The sequence below is a fragment of the Agelaius phoeniceus genome, chromosome 5 (genome assembly GCF_051311805.1).
Source record: "Agelaius phoeniceus isolate bAgePho1 chromosome 5, bAgePho1.hap1, whole genome shotgun sequence".
NCBI classification, from domain to species: Eukaryota; Metazoa; Chordata; class Aves; order Passeriformes; family Icteridae; genus Agelaius; species Agelaius phoeniceus.
In genome coordinates this window covers 26,666,030-26,681,394 of record NC_135269.1, presented here as the reverse complement: position 1 = coordinate 26,681,394, position 15,365 = coordinate 26,666,030, and the positions used below count along the sequence as shown (strand labels likewise).

The window sequence follows — 15,365 nt, the reverse complement described above, 5'->3', positions numbered from 1 at the left end:
GAAATCTTCACTACAGGCATATTCATGCTACAGGTACCTGCTGTCCATGGAATAACTTGCTCCTGCTGACTACACTCCTCTTAAAACCCCACCTTCCGTTCTCCAAGACTAACATGTCCCCTGCTAGACTGACATCTAAGTACAGGCTTTCCTGTACTTAGATGGAGTGGGATGTGATATTAATGGTGCAACTGCTCTTCATGCCAGTCTGAGCTAATGTCCCCTCAAATCCAGTGCTGACTTTGAACTGGCTTCAGGAATTCCCCGGGTTAGTCTGGGAGTTTAGAGAGCTCTCAAATGGGAGCCTTTGTTTACCTCTCAAAAGGCCAAGAAAGATTGTGGCTGTATTCCAAGCCCTGCAGTGGTGACTACATTGCATAGGGGTTTTAGAATTTAGAATTACAAAATTACAGAATGGTCTGGGTTGGAAGGGACTTAAAGCTCTTCTAGTTCTAACTCTGCCATGAGCACGGCCACCTTCCACTAGACCACGTTGTCCAAAGCCCCATTTAATCCGGTCCTGAACGCTACCTACCATGGATGTTACTTTGTTCCAGATGTTATCTTCCAGCCCTCACAGAGGGTCAGTTGAGGTTTCTGGAGAGAGACTACTTTCAGGTTTGCTCCATAAGTAGGACTATGAGCAAAACAAAACCCCCAAACAGGGAAAGAAAGTATAAGAAACATGCGCCAGTCCAAGGCTGCTATGCAAAATGATAGTGCATTAGCACAACGTTGTGCCAGAAACCTGGAGGGAAGGAATGGACATGTTGTTTTGCTAGAACAATGCTCAACATGCTGTATTCCCAGAGGGGCTTTTACCCCATCCTTGGCCCAGGCTCCCCTCTCCTCGCTTCCCGGCACGAGTCCCCGCCGCTCCGGCGGAGCGCTGCTGCCCTGTGCGCCCGGGCCTGCAGAGGGCGCCCCGGCGGCGGCGGGCGCGCTCGGGGCGGCACCGTAACCGAGCGCTCGGGGCGGCACGGCGGCACCGTAACCGAGCGCTCGGGGCGGCACGGCGGCACCGTAACCGAGCGCTCGGGGCGGCACGGCGGCACCGTAACCGAGCGCTCGGGGCGGCACGGCGGCACCGTAACCGAGCGCTCGGAGCGGCGTCGGGCCCGGCCCGCCAGGCTGCCCCAGGGCTCGGAGGCTGCACGCCTCGTTCCCAACGCGCCGTCTGCTCCGCAGCTGGCTCAGAGCCGTGTTTGCTCCTTGACGGAGTATCGAGGAACGCGATATTGCCTGCCTGCCTGATCAAACACGGGACTCTGTCGTGACTTGGGTTTTAGGGCGGCCTGGGGCTGTTTTTCCAGCTCCCCTGCACTCCCGGTCGGGCGGGAAGCAGCCCCGGTGTGCCGGCGGAAGGCGCCCCGGCGGCACCGCCCCGCGTGGGCATGGCGGCTGGGGCCCGGCGGCGGCAGCTCCCGGCCTGGATGGGGGCGGCGGGGGACGGGCGGGCGGTGGCGGCCCCGGCCCCAAGCGCCGGGCGGCGGCGGGCGGCGGCGGGGCGCAGGTAGCGCCGCTGGGGCGGGGGAGCGGCCGGGGCGGCGGGCGGGAGGGCGAGCCCAGCGCTGCCCACGCTGAGCGTCCCCTGTGCATTGCCCAGGCCGGCGGCGCTGTACTGCATGAACGAGGCGGAGCTGCTGGAGGTGGCCCTGGCGGTCCTGGCCGAGGTGAGCCGGGACCTCCGGGGGTGGGGGCGGCAGGGCTCCGGAGGACGGACAGGGAGCGCTGCTGCCCGCGGCTCCCTGGCGGCCCTCTCCGGGCGGGCCAGAGGGCGCTGCCGGTGCCGCATGGCTTTCCCGGCCTCTCCTCTCTGTCCCAGCGGCCCTGCTGCCTTTACGAAGCAGAACCGCGGGCCTGGGGCCTGGCGAGGCGTGGCTCGCGGGCATGGTGGGCTGCCCTCCTGCTCCTTGGGTGCTCCCGGCATGAAGTCATGCACGGCCGGCAGTTGTTGTTTTCCCTCTGGTCAGAATCTACAGAGCGAGGAGGGTGAAGAGAAGGCCCGGTCCGGGAGCGAAGAGGAGCAGGAGATCCCGCCAACCCCAAACGAGGTTCCTGGAAGCACGGCCTGCACGGATGGAGGCAGTGACCGCGGTCCGGCACTTCCGTCCCTTCCTGCTGCTGCTGCTGCTGACGCAGAGGGCACAGGCGGGGAGAACTCTGAGGACGATGTCCTGAAATACGTCAGGGAGATCTTTTTCAGCTAACATCTCTGACTTCCCAGGAGAAGAGGGCACAGTGGGGAGGGTGTCTCCTCCCGCGGCCCTGGGAACGGAGGGAGGAGGGCCTGGAGGGGGCTGTGCGTCCATCTGCTGTGTCGGTGCCCTGTGTAGCTGGTAGGATACCCAGGAAGGCCAGAGGGGGAAAGGAAGGAGGTACTCAGTTCTCCCAATCTATGCTGGGCTCAGTGGGATTTGGCTCCAGATTAGGTGTTCATTTCTGTTTCACATTTCAGAGCATGGACAGATAAAAGAAGACATTCGGGTTTCTGTGAGTTATCCCTTTGGTGGGTTGGTGTTTGTTGGGCATGGAGGCAAGCAGGGAGCTGCTGACCTGGAAGACCTTTGCTGGCAGAGCTACATGGTCGTGGTTCAGCCTTGAGGCTCCCTTGTCCTTGTGGTCCCTCTGTCACAGCTGCAGTGGGCAGGCTGTTCCCATTGGGACTGGTGCTGAGTTTGCCTCCAGGCTCCAGCTGTCTTCCCAATGTTGAGGAACACGAATGGGGGCAGACTGGCAGGGGCTGGACTGCCCTGAGGGGGCTGACCCCGTGGGGGGGCCAGCGTGCATGGGGGTCTGGGAAGGGATGAAGATGGCTCAGTGTCCTCTTCCCAGTCAAAAAAAAACCAAAACAAACAAACCACATGAGGCCAGCTGTGAGAGCATGTATTGAAATGAAGAATCGGTGAAATCAGCATCACCAGCCTCATTCCCACCAAGGCTGAAGCAAGAGAAAACAGACCCTCATGTCCCTTGAAACAAATTCACTCAACTGCAAAGAATATCACTGTTAAGCAAACATTCTTTATTTACGTAAATTCTCCCAGTCACTGGATGAATTAATGCAGCATGTACTTACAAAGCTGTTACATATTCACTACACAGAAAATTCAATAACATAAAACTCCGGTTTTGAAAAATGATTATATGGACTGGAGTTAACCGTTTCAGTGTTTTCCGCCATCTAGTGTCCTTTAGGGGTTATTACTACCCCCTGTAGGGGTTTTGCTGGTCGTTGAATCGTCTTCCTCACTTGTTCTTTTATTGCACTTTCTTAGTTGGTGCATGCTCAGTCTGTTATCTTGTTTTCAAACTACAAACCTCCTTCTTTCTCGTGTTACTTCTGTATCGTCCTAGATGGCTTTCTTCACAGCCTTGAAGGTTGGTTATTGATTGGCTGTTTAAGTGATATGTATCCTGTCTAGTTATGAAGAAATTATCTATTTGGTTACATTTTCCTGAACATTTGTTAGTTCCTAGTTAAACATAATGTACAGATCCTGTTTTCAAACTCCCTTTGTTATATGGTAGGGTCAAATGTATCAAAAGCATTTTGTTAGTTAATTACAAATTTAACCACATACTATGAGGTACTAGCAACTTTTTTTACTTAGACTAGGTATGGGCAAAGGGCTGTGCCCACTGGTAGCTAGTTCTGCTACCTTCACTGCTCTTTGAGGCCAGAAGTGCTGTCACTTTGATGCTGTGCCCCAAACTGAGGGGTGTTACATGCTGTTGTACCGGGGCAGCTTCTGTGCTGTGGCTGTTGTCTGCTGCCAGGTTGAGGCAGGAATGCTGCACACAGCAATGTGCCAGAGGATGGCTGGACACGAGCCTTTGGACTGGGAATCAGATTTTTGCTAGGGAGTAAGGCTGTATTTGGATTACAATTTTAAATCATGTTACCAATAGCTCTTGCATCTTCTTCGCTGTCAAATCTTAGTGGGCAGGGCCTCCTCAGTTAAATGGTTTTGACACATATGTGTGTGCTTGGCCCAGCTGAGGTACACAGTGACAGTGAGAATCTGGAGCAGTAGCAGAGCCTGAGTCCCAAGCAGTGCCAGGAAGCCTCCAGTGAAATCAGAGGGATGAATCCAGTGTGAGGTTTGTAAAAGAAACATACCCAGGCCTCCAGACAGGATTATCATCTTGATGAAGAGTATGATGCGAATCATCTTCCATCCCTCTCCCTGCCCTTTAAATGTGCAATTCACATTTAAAACAAAAGGGAGGTGGAAGAGGATGAAGACCAGGCAGCTATACACACAAACCCTGGCTAGTCCCAGTTGCAGTGGGCTGATGCCCATTGCCTGCAGATGCTCGGTGTCCAGGCACTGCAGCTCCCCAGCTGTACCATTCCACAGGCAGAAGTTGTAAAAGCCAATGCGTTTGTCAGGGAGGTTCACCAGGTTCCCGGCCTCGTACAGCAGAGCGTAGGACACCAGGGCCAGGGTCCCAACAGCCTCCAGCAGAGCCAGCACGGGCAGCAGCTTCTTGGCACACCACTGTGGCAGCACGCCCATCCTGGTGCCTGCATGCTTTCTTGCTACCATGGTAAGAGCTGCTGTGGGGATGCCTGTTGCAAAACATGAAGGGGGGACTCCTCAGTTGTTGCCTCTTATGGCACCCTTCCCGAGACGGGCTCTGAGCCTTATGCCTGGGGTCTAGGGACTCCCCTTGCAAACAGAACAGGAGTGTCTCAGTCCTGCCTAGGACTGTGCTGCACATGAGTTACTGCACTGTGAGGGGGGTGCATTTGGTGCACTTCTGGTCACAGCAAAGGTGGCTTAATGGTGGACCAGTACTGGGAGGAGAGTATGACTCAGCTTCACACATGCCCTTTGCATCATGATCTCATTGGAAAAGGCATTTGTCAGCAAATTGCAGGGATGGGAGGAGAGAAAAACTGCTGTCTGGTAAGAAGCATGATAAGAGCTATTCTGGGATAATGCCTTTCTTTCAGCTTTTATCAGACAAGGACATCCCTTTTGATCCTTGGACTACTGAGTAAAGAGCAGATGTGACAGGATCTGAACTGCAGGGCTCCCCTTGCCTCCCTGCCCTTGTCCTATAGCTCTGGAACACCCAGTGCCATTGATATGGGTGTGAAATGGGTGGCCATTTCCAGCATTTCCACCTGGAGCTCTGCTACCCACTGAGGCTGGTAGACATGGTGCTCCTCTGTCTCAGTTGCCTGGGGAGCAGTGCCCTACACAGACAGGCAGGTGCCAAGCTCAGAGAGGCACCCTGGATCCTCCTGCAGCCACTGGGACATGGGTGCTACTGAGACACACCTGGGATTGGCATCCACCTTGCTCCTCTCTCAGGCTGGTTGGCAAACCTGACTCTGCTCCTCTCCCCGGAATGTGTACTGTCCTCTAGTGCCGTCCTGTAGGCTTCTGCTTCACACTGAAAAACAGGGAAGTGGCATCAGGAAAGGCTATCACTGCCTGCAGAGTCATATGGCATTGAAGCACTCTCCACCCAGGTCTGCAGAGAGGCATAAACACAGGACTCAAGGGACCTTGGCTTCAAGCCCAGCCTTGGGCTTGAGGCTTTGCAATTAACTCTTCCTCCCTCTGACAAGCTTCAGCTGCTGAGAATAATTTACCACTTTCCTTTAAGAAGTTCACATTGGCCCTACTGTCCCCTTCCACTGCCTATTACCCAGTGGTATATCATTTACTTAAGAATTGGACTCTGGGTCCCTTCCAGTTCAGAATAGTCTGTGAATTTGTGATAACCTGGATGTCCTCCTAGACCATCACCCAAAGCTGATTATGAATTTGGTATGGCCTCTGAGTTTTTAGAGTGCCAGAAGAGACTCTACTCAATCTGTACTCAGTGCCTGGTGGTGGTGCTGCTGACCAGAGACCCTTCAGCATTCCCCTCCCACTCCTCATCTCTCCCTGGAAACTTGGAAGTGGGGCACCTCTGTTTAATGAGCACAAAGATGAAGCTTCTCAGTCCCGAACTTCTTCCAAGAGAAACACACACACAGCATGGAAGGGAGGTCACAGCATCAGACACCAACCTGTCCACTTCCCCTGATCGCTTTTCCCTCACTTCTTGTAGCCTCCCTTGGAGGGCTTCTTCTCAAAAGGCTTCTGGAGAGAATGGAAGCTCACATGGAGGATGCCCATTGTTCTGAATCTGCAATGAAGACACAGGAAAAATATCTGTGCTTGGGCACAGGATGTGCTGCAAAATCAGACTTCTGGTGAAATGTAATTCACCATGGTTTCTCTTTCCCCTAGTGTTGTTGCTTGGTTTGTCTGTCTTACACATGGTCTCCTGCACCCAGGCATTGCTGCTCTTCCTGTCCTGCGAGGGCTCACACCACTCATTGTTCTTCCTGCTGCCCTGCCTTACCCTGAGAGCAAGAACAAGCTGCATTTGGAGGGAGTTCTTGGCTGGCTGACCAGGTCTACAGGGATTTCTGCAGCCCAGCTGACTCTTGGCCCTGCCCGCCCACCCACCAACCCTTGCTGTTGTATTTCTTTAGACCAGTTTCCTGGGGAAGGCAGGCTTGTAGAAAGGTGGCTTTTTGTTCAGTCATCTCATGCTCACTCCCTTGGTATCCATAAAATGTACAAGCTATTAAAATTTGTCCTAGTTGCACATGTTTACTAGAGAGGGGACAGAATTAAATTCCTATCAGGTTTATGGTAACATATGGCAGGGGTGGAGGACAGCCACCTCAGAGACCCTGTGCTGCTGTGTGATCTCTGCATGCATGGGGACCTGGGGAAAGCCCATGGTATCTCTGCCCTCTCCTCTGCTTTGAGGCTCATGTGTGTAAGGACATATTTTCCCAGTAATGTCCCTCTCTTCATGGTTAAATTGCTGGCATTTTTGCCTCCTGCTGCTTCCCCAGTAGGTAAATCCCTGTCCCTACGTGTGACTGACAGGACCAGAAACATGCCTGGGATGGCCCTGTGCCAGCTGGATCAGAACTGGCCTGGAGGCAGTGAAGGCTGAGACCTGGCACCCTGCCAGGGTGCAGCCACAGATAAGGACATTTGTGAGCTCTGCAATTCATCACTGAGGCAGGTTTAGCAGCAGCCTGGCTGAGAAGCAAGAGACAAACAGGAAAGAGCTCTCGCCCAGTCTACAGCTTGGATTTTCCCAGACAGTCTCACTGCCTCTAAGGAGGTGTCTGTGCCTTTGGATGGGAAACTCTGTGGCTCTTCCTCAAAGGTGCAAGAAAGGGGAACCTGAACATGGCACAGCAAGCCCCAGCCTAGAGTCAGCGTCCTTGTTCCTGGACTGGCATTGATGGAAACACTGGGTTTCACCATAGCAGAGCTCTGTGTCTCAGTCTCCCTGGCAGAGAGAGGGCCCATGGGAATGGCTCAGGAGCTCCCTGAGGTCTCTGTGTGGTCAGTAAGGCTCCTAGGCACCCTCTGTGCTTTTGGGACTGCACAGCCCTTTCCTCTGCTGCTCACAGGCAGTGGGCACCCTTGCCAGGCTGGGGCTGTGCCTTCCTCTGGCAAGCAGCTGGCAGAGCGCCTGGGCAAGGGGACAGGAAGGCACACAGCCCTGGCACCTGGGTTAGGGGACAGGAAGGCACACAGCCCTGGCACCTGGGCAGGGGACAGGAAGGCACACAGCCCTGGCATCTGGACAAGGGGACAGGAAGGCACACAGCCCTGGCACCTGGGCAAGGGGACAGGAAGGCACACAGCCCTGGCACCTGGACAAGGGGACAGGAAGGCACACAGCCCTGGCACCTGGGTTAGGGGACAGGAAGGCACACAGCCCTGGCACCTGGGCAAGGGGACAGGAAGACACACAGCTCTGGAACAGGATCTGTGCAGGGACGAGCATCTCTGTGAGCCACTGGATGCCGCTGCAGTGGGGCTGAGTGCAAGGAGGCAAGGGAATGGGCATTTCCTTTGGCACTGTAGAGCCTCCCAGACAGTTTGACTTTCCTATCTCCCCTCTCCCTGGCTGCTGAGGGGAGAAATGCTGTACAAGAGTAATGGGAAAGTATCCCATGGATACTTTGGACATGACACTCTTCCTTCAAGACATCTGTCCCGTCCCTTCACCACCTCCCCACCCCAGCTATCCGGATCTGTTTCCCCCTCAGGTAGGATAAGCTGTGGAGAAACCATGGGTGAAGAAAGGCCACTGACAAGCTAAGGAATGCTGGTAAACAGAAACCAACCAGCAGCAAATGGAACAGACTGTGGGGGAACTGCCCTTAAAGCAGGGGAAGGACCCTCCAAGACATCTGCACCCTGCAACACCACCTCTGGCAGTCCTCCCCAGTGCCAGTGACATTAAAAAGCGGGGGTCTCAGTGGAGAATACTTACGGGCTGCCCATCTGGGTGGGTGCGGAGCTGAAACACGCTGCAGAGGGCTGTGGTGCCGGGATAGGATACAAGCGGTTCTGCGGCTGCTGCCGGTGCTGCTGGCTGCTGTCTGTCCCCAGCCTGTTTTTGTCACGTGCAGATAGCTATCTCTGCTTTCTCTTTCGGTTCTGAGGGCAGTGCTCTTTCCCGATACAGAGTCAGCTGCCTCTGACCAAGAAAACAAGCCAAGCCCAGCTCCACAACCTGCGCCAGGCTCAGGCTTGCGTTTCCTGTCCTTCTCCCTGCTGTGCCAACCAGCACGAAAACCTGACCGGGCTAAGCTCACCCCGGTTGCTGTGCTGTTAGAGTAGCTTGGGTGTCCGTGAGGGCTTGGATTAATTTGTTTAGTTTTGTTTGGACACTTCAGAGGTGACTGAGCGTCCCAGCACGGATGTTGGTACCTCAGCACTGCCGGAGTTCGTGCACTTTGGACATGGATCCCTCCCTCCCAGCCTCTGCTTCCCAGACACAGTGTGGCCCCAGTTCCCTGCCTGCAGCCGCCGTGCTTATGCAGGCACAGAGCAAGGTGCCAAGGTGCCTGCTGCTACAGGGAACCACTGACACCTCCAGTTATGGAAGGGGAAAACTCTCCTGTCAGAACTCAGTACATCCCTCTGGGTGTCCAGAGTTGCCAGGGCCCCTGTCGGGGGGCTTGGAGACCCTGGCACGCAGCCCAGAACACCTGGGGAATTGATTTTGACCCGTGGAGCAAATTACCAGCTTTGTATGAGGACCAGAAAGTCACAGAAGTTTAAATAATGTAATTATAAAATTATCACCGGGTGAAAGGGTGGATTTTGGGATTTTTTGGATGGGGGTTTTGGGGACAAGATGGAGGGACTTAGGCATATCCAGCCTTTCTTCTTGTTCTTCTCTGCCTCCATCTTCTGCTGTGATGCTGGCACTTTGGAATTGGTTTAGAATAGAAGTGCACTGTCTAACATAGGTGATAGGTATTGGAAAGTAACTGTAAACATGTTATACATAGTTTGTAGTATAAAAAGACAACACCGCCCCAGAATGCCACTGGCTGTCCTGCTGAGCGGACCTCAGCTGGACAGGAGAAAAATTTCATAGATAAGATTTAATAAACAACGCTGAGACCGAAAACTGAAGAGCTCTGACTCGTTCTTCAGATGCGCGGGTCAAAACAGAGACTTTTCACAAATCTCAGGGCTGCAATTAACAGCAGAACTCCGAAGACTCTCCTGCCTTTAGTGCTCCTGGGCTGGTCTGGAGCTGTTTGTCCTACTAGCAGTCTTTGTGGTAGGGTTAGCCCTCCTCTGTTAGGAGGGCTGTGTGCTGGGGGTTGATGCATGTGGGGCACCTAGCCATGAAGCTGATTTTCACCTCATAATTCCATGCTTAGGCATGGTCTAGAAATGTCCATGTGGTACACATGTTGTGACCTGTAATACTGGCACTCACATCTAAGAACACAAAGTAAGTGGAAAGAAATATGGGAGGAAGTCCTAAGAGAAGCTCAGTGAACAGAGACATGCAAGTGGTGGTGGGGGGGTGCCTTCCTATGTGCATCTGTGTGTGGAATAACCTCAGCATGGAGAGGGACAAGGGTCTGCATCAAGCAGTTCAGCTCATGGGTGGTTTAGGCAGGAGTTCTGGTGAGTGGAGACAGAAATCTTGCAGCAAATGAAGTCCAGCAGTCCAGAGCTGCTGAGCTGAAAGGGGAGAAGGAAGCCTTGGGGCTGAACATGGCCATCTTCTAGCATTGAGGCTGATGGTTGGGAAACTGAGGGGTAAGAGACTTCTGAGGCAAGACCTCTGTTCCAGTGAAGTAACGTGCTTTGGCAGGGGCGTGTTTGTGCTCCCAAGAGGGAGGGGTCTTGCAGTTTGGGAACGTGATTCATTTTCAGTCATTCAGGGAGAAAAAGGGTATATAATTCTGATCTGGTGATCAACCAGCTCCTTAGCTGATCTCAGCACCAGAAGTGAATCTGCTGTTTCACTGCCATGGGCAGAAAGCACAAGCAGCTCTTTAAAAAATATCCTTGCTTTCACACTGGGGTCCTGTTTGCTGGGATAATCAGGATGACTGCCACACTGGGTCTGCTCTGCCATGCCAGAGCATTTCTCCCTGGAGTGATTGTCCCCCTGCTTGACTTCCAACATTCTGGAATTATTAACTACTGTGCTCTTAGGAAGTGATGTTTAAAAAGTTTAAATGTTTAAAATATACCATTTGGGAATGTTACTCATGAAGTGTGGCATCTCACTGGCCAGAGCTGGTTGCCTGATTGTGCCTCTGTGACAGAAGCACTTCTCGGTGTTTCCTGAGGAGCCCCATGTCTCCTCCCCAGCAGGGTCTCAGTCTCTGCTCCTTTTAATGCCTCCTGGGATGCCATAGCTGCCAAAAGGGAGAAGTCCAGTCCAAATTTGACTCAAGACTTGCCCTTGGTTCCAGCTGACCTTCTGACTCTGGAGGCTTCCTTCCACACCTTTGGCTGCCTCTCTAGCAGGCAGTTCCCCTGGCTGCTCCTTCCAGGTATTTGGGCAGGGAAGATTGTGCCTGAAGGCTGGGCAGGATGCAGTTTGCCTTTCCATTCCCCTTCCTGGGGACATTTTACAGGTGTGCTCTGCCTGCTTCTTGGGCTTCCAATGCCTAAGTCAAATGACAGAGTGCACAAGTCTCATGGGGATGAGGTGAGGAAGGACATGTCTCATGGAGAAAGAATGGGAAGGGGGAGGAGAAAGAGAGCAGGGCTTCTACCTGCGTGTGCCTGGAGCCTACTGGAGGTAGGAGAGACTGGATGGAGTGTTTGGGCTGCTGAGTCCTGCTTTCTGTGGGTGGGAAAGGAGAGCATGTTCCAGGAGCCAGCTTCTGCTAAATTCCTGTGTGACCGTTGCTTCCTGGAATTGTTTCCTGAAATGGACATCATTTTTGCATGCATTAGGAGGATTTATGTGGTTTTAAAGTGGAATTAACTGCTCTGCAGTTCTTGAGTTCTCATTTCTCATTGTGCAGTTAAAGCAAACACTCAGCAGTTTAGTAATATTATTATTATTATTAAGGAAAGCATGAGATGAACTGGAACTTTGCAAAATTTTTTGCTGATTTTACCCTTCTGTTTTAAAAGTAAACTACTACACCTTATCCCACATATGATTCTGTGGGATAATACTCCAGTCTGGCTATAAAACACAGAAACACAGAAAAAAATATTAAGAGCTGGGATATTTATTTATTTATTTGTTTGTTAAACTTCCTCTAAGCAATGCCCATTCCGGGAAAGCCTAGAAGAATGTGATCTGTTACATTTCTCCCCTTGGTTACAGTACACAATATCTAGGAATGAAATCTGCAGCTGGGGGAGGAACTGCCAAGCCTGCAAAAACATTTAAAGGGACATTCTTTATTAATCTCCTCTTTGGCAGGCAAGTTCTTACTGATCATAACACGGCAATATCCTCAACTGTACCGTGCTTAAACTGTACTTGCACTCTGCTTACCTGGACTGCCAGTCCCACAGAAGTCAATTCCAGCTGCAATGGTGTGTGCCCAGACTTAGGGGCTGGGAGAAGGGGACTCCCTTTTAACTGCATCTCTCCCTGCATGCTGTGGGTGGCTGATATGTCTTTCTTCTCAAGAGCTGTATCTCCAGTGCCTTGGCTGGTGTGACAGGCACAGCCCCCACACCGATGGCAGTGCCCAAGTCAGTGCTGCAGGCCAGGCCCCTGGGCTCTCTCTCTCAGCATGACCTGACCCAGCAGATGTGTCTCACAGCTGGACAGGGGACGGGGTAGCTGCAGCTGGCTTTAGTGCTGCACTGGACCATGATCAACAGGTGAGATGAGCCAGGCCTGACAGTGTATGGGGTGGTTTGTCCCTTGAGAAACAAAGAATATTTACAACATTTTTTAAAACCTTTTATTCTAAGCAAAGAGGTGCCTTTACAGTTGATATTGAATTTCATTAATAATATTTAGCCCAATGAGCACATTATTACAAATACATGTACCCTACTGAAAATAGGAGAAAATATTTTTTAACCTCTCTGGAATTTGCCTTGGGTTTATTTTTTCTCCACTGAGATTGTTGTCAATCAGTAAATCATAGTGTAGTAATGTGATAAAGACAGTTTAAATTACAGAAAAATGACCTCTTCCAAATGCTGAGATTGAAGGAAATCCAGCCAAAGAACTCTGTACTTCTCTTTGTGGAACATACTCTTTACTGAGGTTTGAGGTTATAGAAAAAAAAATGGCTTATTGGTATTTAAATAATTAAACAAACTTGTAATGTTTACTTTCTTTCACTGGCTCAGGTACTTGAAATATCTTAGGTTGAGTGTCACTGCCTTGTGTCTGTGAAGCAGAGTAGTGCCTTGAGTTTCTGAAAAAATAATAGAAACAGGAATGAATTATTATGGCTAACAAGTTCCAAAAGACTGGTTGACAAAGAGGTATTATCTATCAGTCAGCCACTTTAGGGGCTGTTCAGGGAATGTACACCAGGCTGGGACAGGGGAATCTTGGTAAGAGTTCAATAACTAATGGGAAAACAGTTACCATGTAAAGGCTGGTATTTTTCTTTTGGTGCCAAAATTTTTTGTTTGTGTAAAGTTACACTAATTAAATTAATTTTTTATATATCTGTCTCTGGTCAGAAAAAAAGCCCCAAACAGCCACAGCATGTTGCTCCTGGGATGAAAAATACAGGTATTTTTGCTTTTATAACTTCTGCTCTTAGCCATGCTGTGAAAATATTCTCCTGATGTTTTAGGGTGTTTTTTTTTTACGGTGTCTTGTTGAACATTTCGATTCATAGGGGAATATTAGAGTTACAAATTAAAAAAGCCCAAACAACCTAAACCAACAATTGTAAATAAACATGATAATCACAGTGCCAGAAGGAGTACATGTAAGAAAGCTGCTCAAGGTTGAATCCCTTATGCTGTTCTTTTTAGCAAATATTTATGAACCTGGATACAAACATATAATATTGACCAGGGAGCTCACTTCCTACTCAATATGGCTTGTTTATTTTTAGTCTGGGAACTGGACAGCTATGCTTTCTCAGTATTATTAATTGCCACTGCTCTGTTTTTCATATATATGTTTGGGCTTCTGAAAAAAATTATTGGCATAAAATGCCAAAAGTCGAGAAATGCTGGTCTACCTCTTGAACCAATGAAAGCATTAACAAAGCAGTCAGCATTATAAAGTGCATGTACATAAAAAGAATATCACCCATTGAAATATCAATGTGACTTCTTTCCAAATAATAGTTTGCTTTCTCTGGGCAACAATAACAGTGCTCCTATTTTACATCTTGAGGCCATACATTTTTCTAGGCTGAACATCAGCAAAGTGTTATTGAGGGCTATGTACAGCTCCAGCATGAATTTCTGTCAAAAATTCTACTGCAGCTGTGATATTCCTTGCTATTCACCTTTTTTTTCAAATGCCTTTAACAACTTTCATCAAGATCAACAACAGAAATTTTGTTAAGTCTTTTGATCTAATCAACTTACTTAGTCACTGAAGTAGATCCACATAGGGAAATGCACATACATAATCCTGAGAAGAAGAAAAGTTGTTTCTTGAAGGGATCATGATAGATTTGATAAACTGTTGTTACTTGCTTTACATAGTAACAGCATCACCCTGACAAGTTTTGCTTCTGGTAGGCATCCAGCAAAAGAACTTTATCCATTGCATGAAAGATGTATGAATGCAATCCGTACAATTTCATTGCATGAAATATGTCTTTGCTTGTATTTTAGCACCAAAATGACAGAACAGGACCTAGTGAAGCTTGGCATGACAAATAGTTTTGCAATGTATACTGCTGTTTATAGGTCGTAGCAAGCATAGCCTTACAGGGTCAGGCTCTTAGGTGGCCAAAGTGGTGTTCAGTCCTGAACATCTCCTCCTCTGCTAAGTTTTCCTTTTTTTCTGTTGTTTATTTACAGTATTTATCTCACAAACAGGAAGCAACAATTTACAGGAACTATTATTGTTGGCTAAATTTCATCCCCAAGCTTTCTAAAAGTCATTTACTCACAGGAGTTTGCTTTGCATATCTGTGGGAAACCTCTTGAGTAATAGTATGTCAATCACAAGCATGAAATAAACAAACACCAAGTAAACAAGGAGAAAAACATGCTTCAACCCTTTTTATCTCAGCAAAACAAGCAAATATAGGTTACAGAAAAAGAAAATGTCTCCTTGTCGTCCTGTGAAATCACTCTTTAAATCTGAGGCTACATTTGTCTATGAGCTTAGATGTAGGTGATGGGCCCTTAGTGACACTGTGATGGCTCTTCTGCATGTGTGAGAGGAGGACACAGCTCCTGAGCCCTCTGAACTGGGTGTTGCAAAGTACAAGTGACACCAGAGTACAGAGCACAATACTCCTTGTGTCAATGCCTGTGCCCTCCCCATCCTGACCCTGGGACTGCTTACTCAGCTGTGCTGCAGCAGCTGACAGGTGACAGCCACCTTCCTTGGGACAAAAACTGCCTCCTGGATGATCAGGGTTAAGCTACAGGGAAAATGAATACTTCTGGTCTGCACTGCTCATCTGACTTGTTCTCTGACAATGCATCAAGATCACAGAACCATCACAGAATCGTGGAGTAGTCTGGGTTGGAAGAGACCTTAAAGAACAACAGTTCCAACTCCCCTGCCATGGGCAGGGATACCTTCCATTAGACCAGGTTGCTCCAAGTCCCATCCAACCTATCTTGAGCACTTCCAGGGATAAAGCACCAACAGCTTCTCTGGCCAACCTGTTCTGCTGAGTCTTCATCCTCATAGTGAAGATTTTTTTCCTAATATTTAATCTAAGCTTATGCATGTCTTTTTATTTCTTTGCATTTCAGCACCAGTTGTGTAGCTCAGATCTCGATTTCTATCCTATGGACCTCTTAAATTTGATGATATAGATCCAACGTATTAATGTTTCCCCAAAAGAAGCATACAAAGGTTTTATTCCCTAATAAATGACCATGTTAGGGCCACAGCTCTTCATAACACACAAT

At 49.7% G+C, this 15,365-nt stretch overlaps 2 protein-coding genes across 4 annotated transcripts; one reads left to right on the top strand and one right to left on the bottom strand.

Annotated features, from left to right (window-relative positions):
* Window positions 1-1,032: 1,032 nt before the first annotated feature.
* On the top strand, window positions 1,033-3,144 carry CYREN (cell cycle regulator of NHEJ). The gene is made up of 3 exons (XM_054630806.2): window positions 1,033-1,513; window positions 1,607-1,673; window positions 1,974-3,144. Exons 1-3 carry the CDS (start codon window positions 1,395-1,397, stop codon window positions 2,208-2,210), a joined length of 423 nt encoding a protein of 140 aa, XP_054486781.2. The 5' UTR covers window positions 1,033-1,394; the 3' UTR covers window positions 2,211-3,144.
* TMEM140 (transmembrane protein 140) lies at window positions 3,005-8,451 on the bottom strand. Of its 3 annotated transcripts, XM_054630804.2 has the most exons (4): window positions 8,323-8,451; window positions 6,035-6,153; window positions 5,295-5,409; window positions 3,005-4,576 (listed from the first exon to the last, which is right to left on the bottom strand). In XM_054630804.2, the coding sequence occupies exons 3-4, from the start codon at window positions 5,305-5,307 to the stop codon at window positions 3,933-3,935; spliced, it is 657 nt and encodes a 218-aa protein (XP_054486779.2). In that variant the 5' UTR covers window positions 5,308-5,409; window positions 6,035-6,153; window positions 8,323-8,451; the 3' UTR covers window positions 3,005-3,932. The 3 variants fall into 3 exon arrangements, with proteins under 3 accessions (XP_054486779.2, XP_054486780.2, XP_077034805.1); XM_054630805.2 differs by lacking the exon at window positions 5,295-5,409; XM_077178690.1 differs by lacking the exons at window positions 5,295-5,409; window positions 6,035-6,153 and having other exon boundaries at window positions 8,323-8,414.
* Between the last annotated feature and the right edge of the window lie 6,914 nt (window positions 8,452-15,365).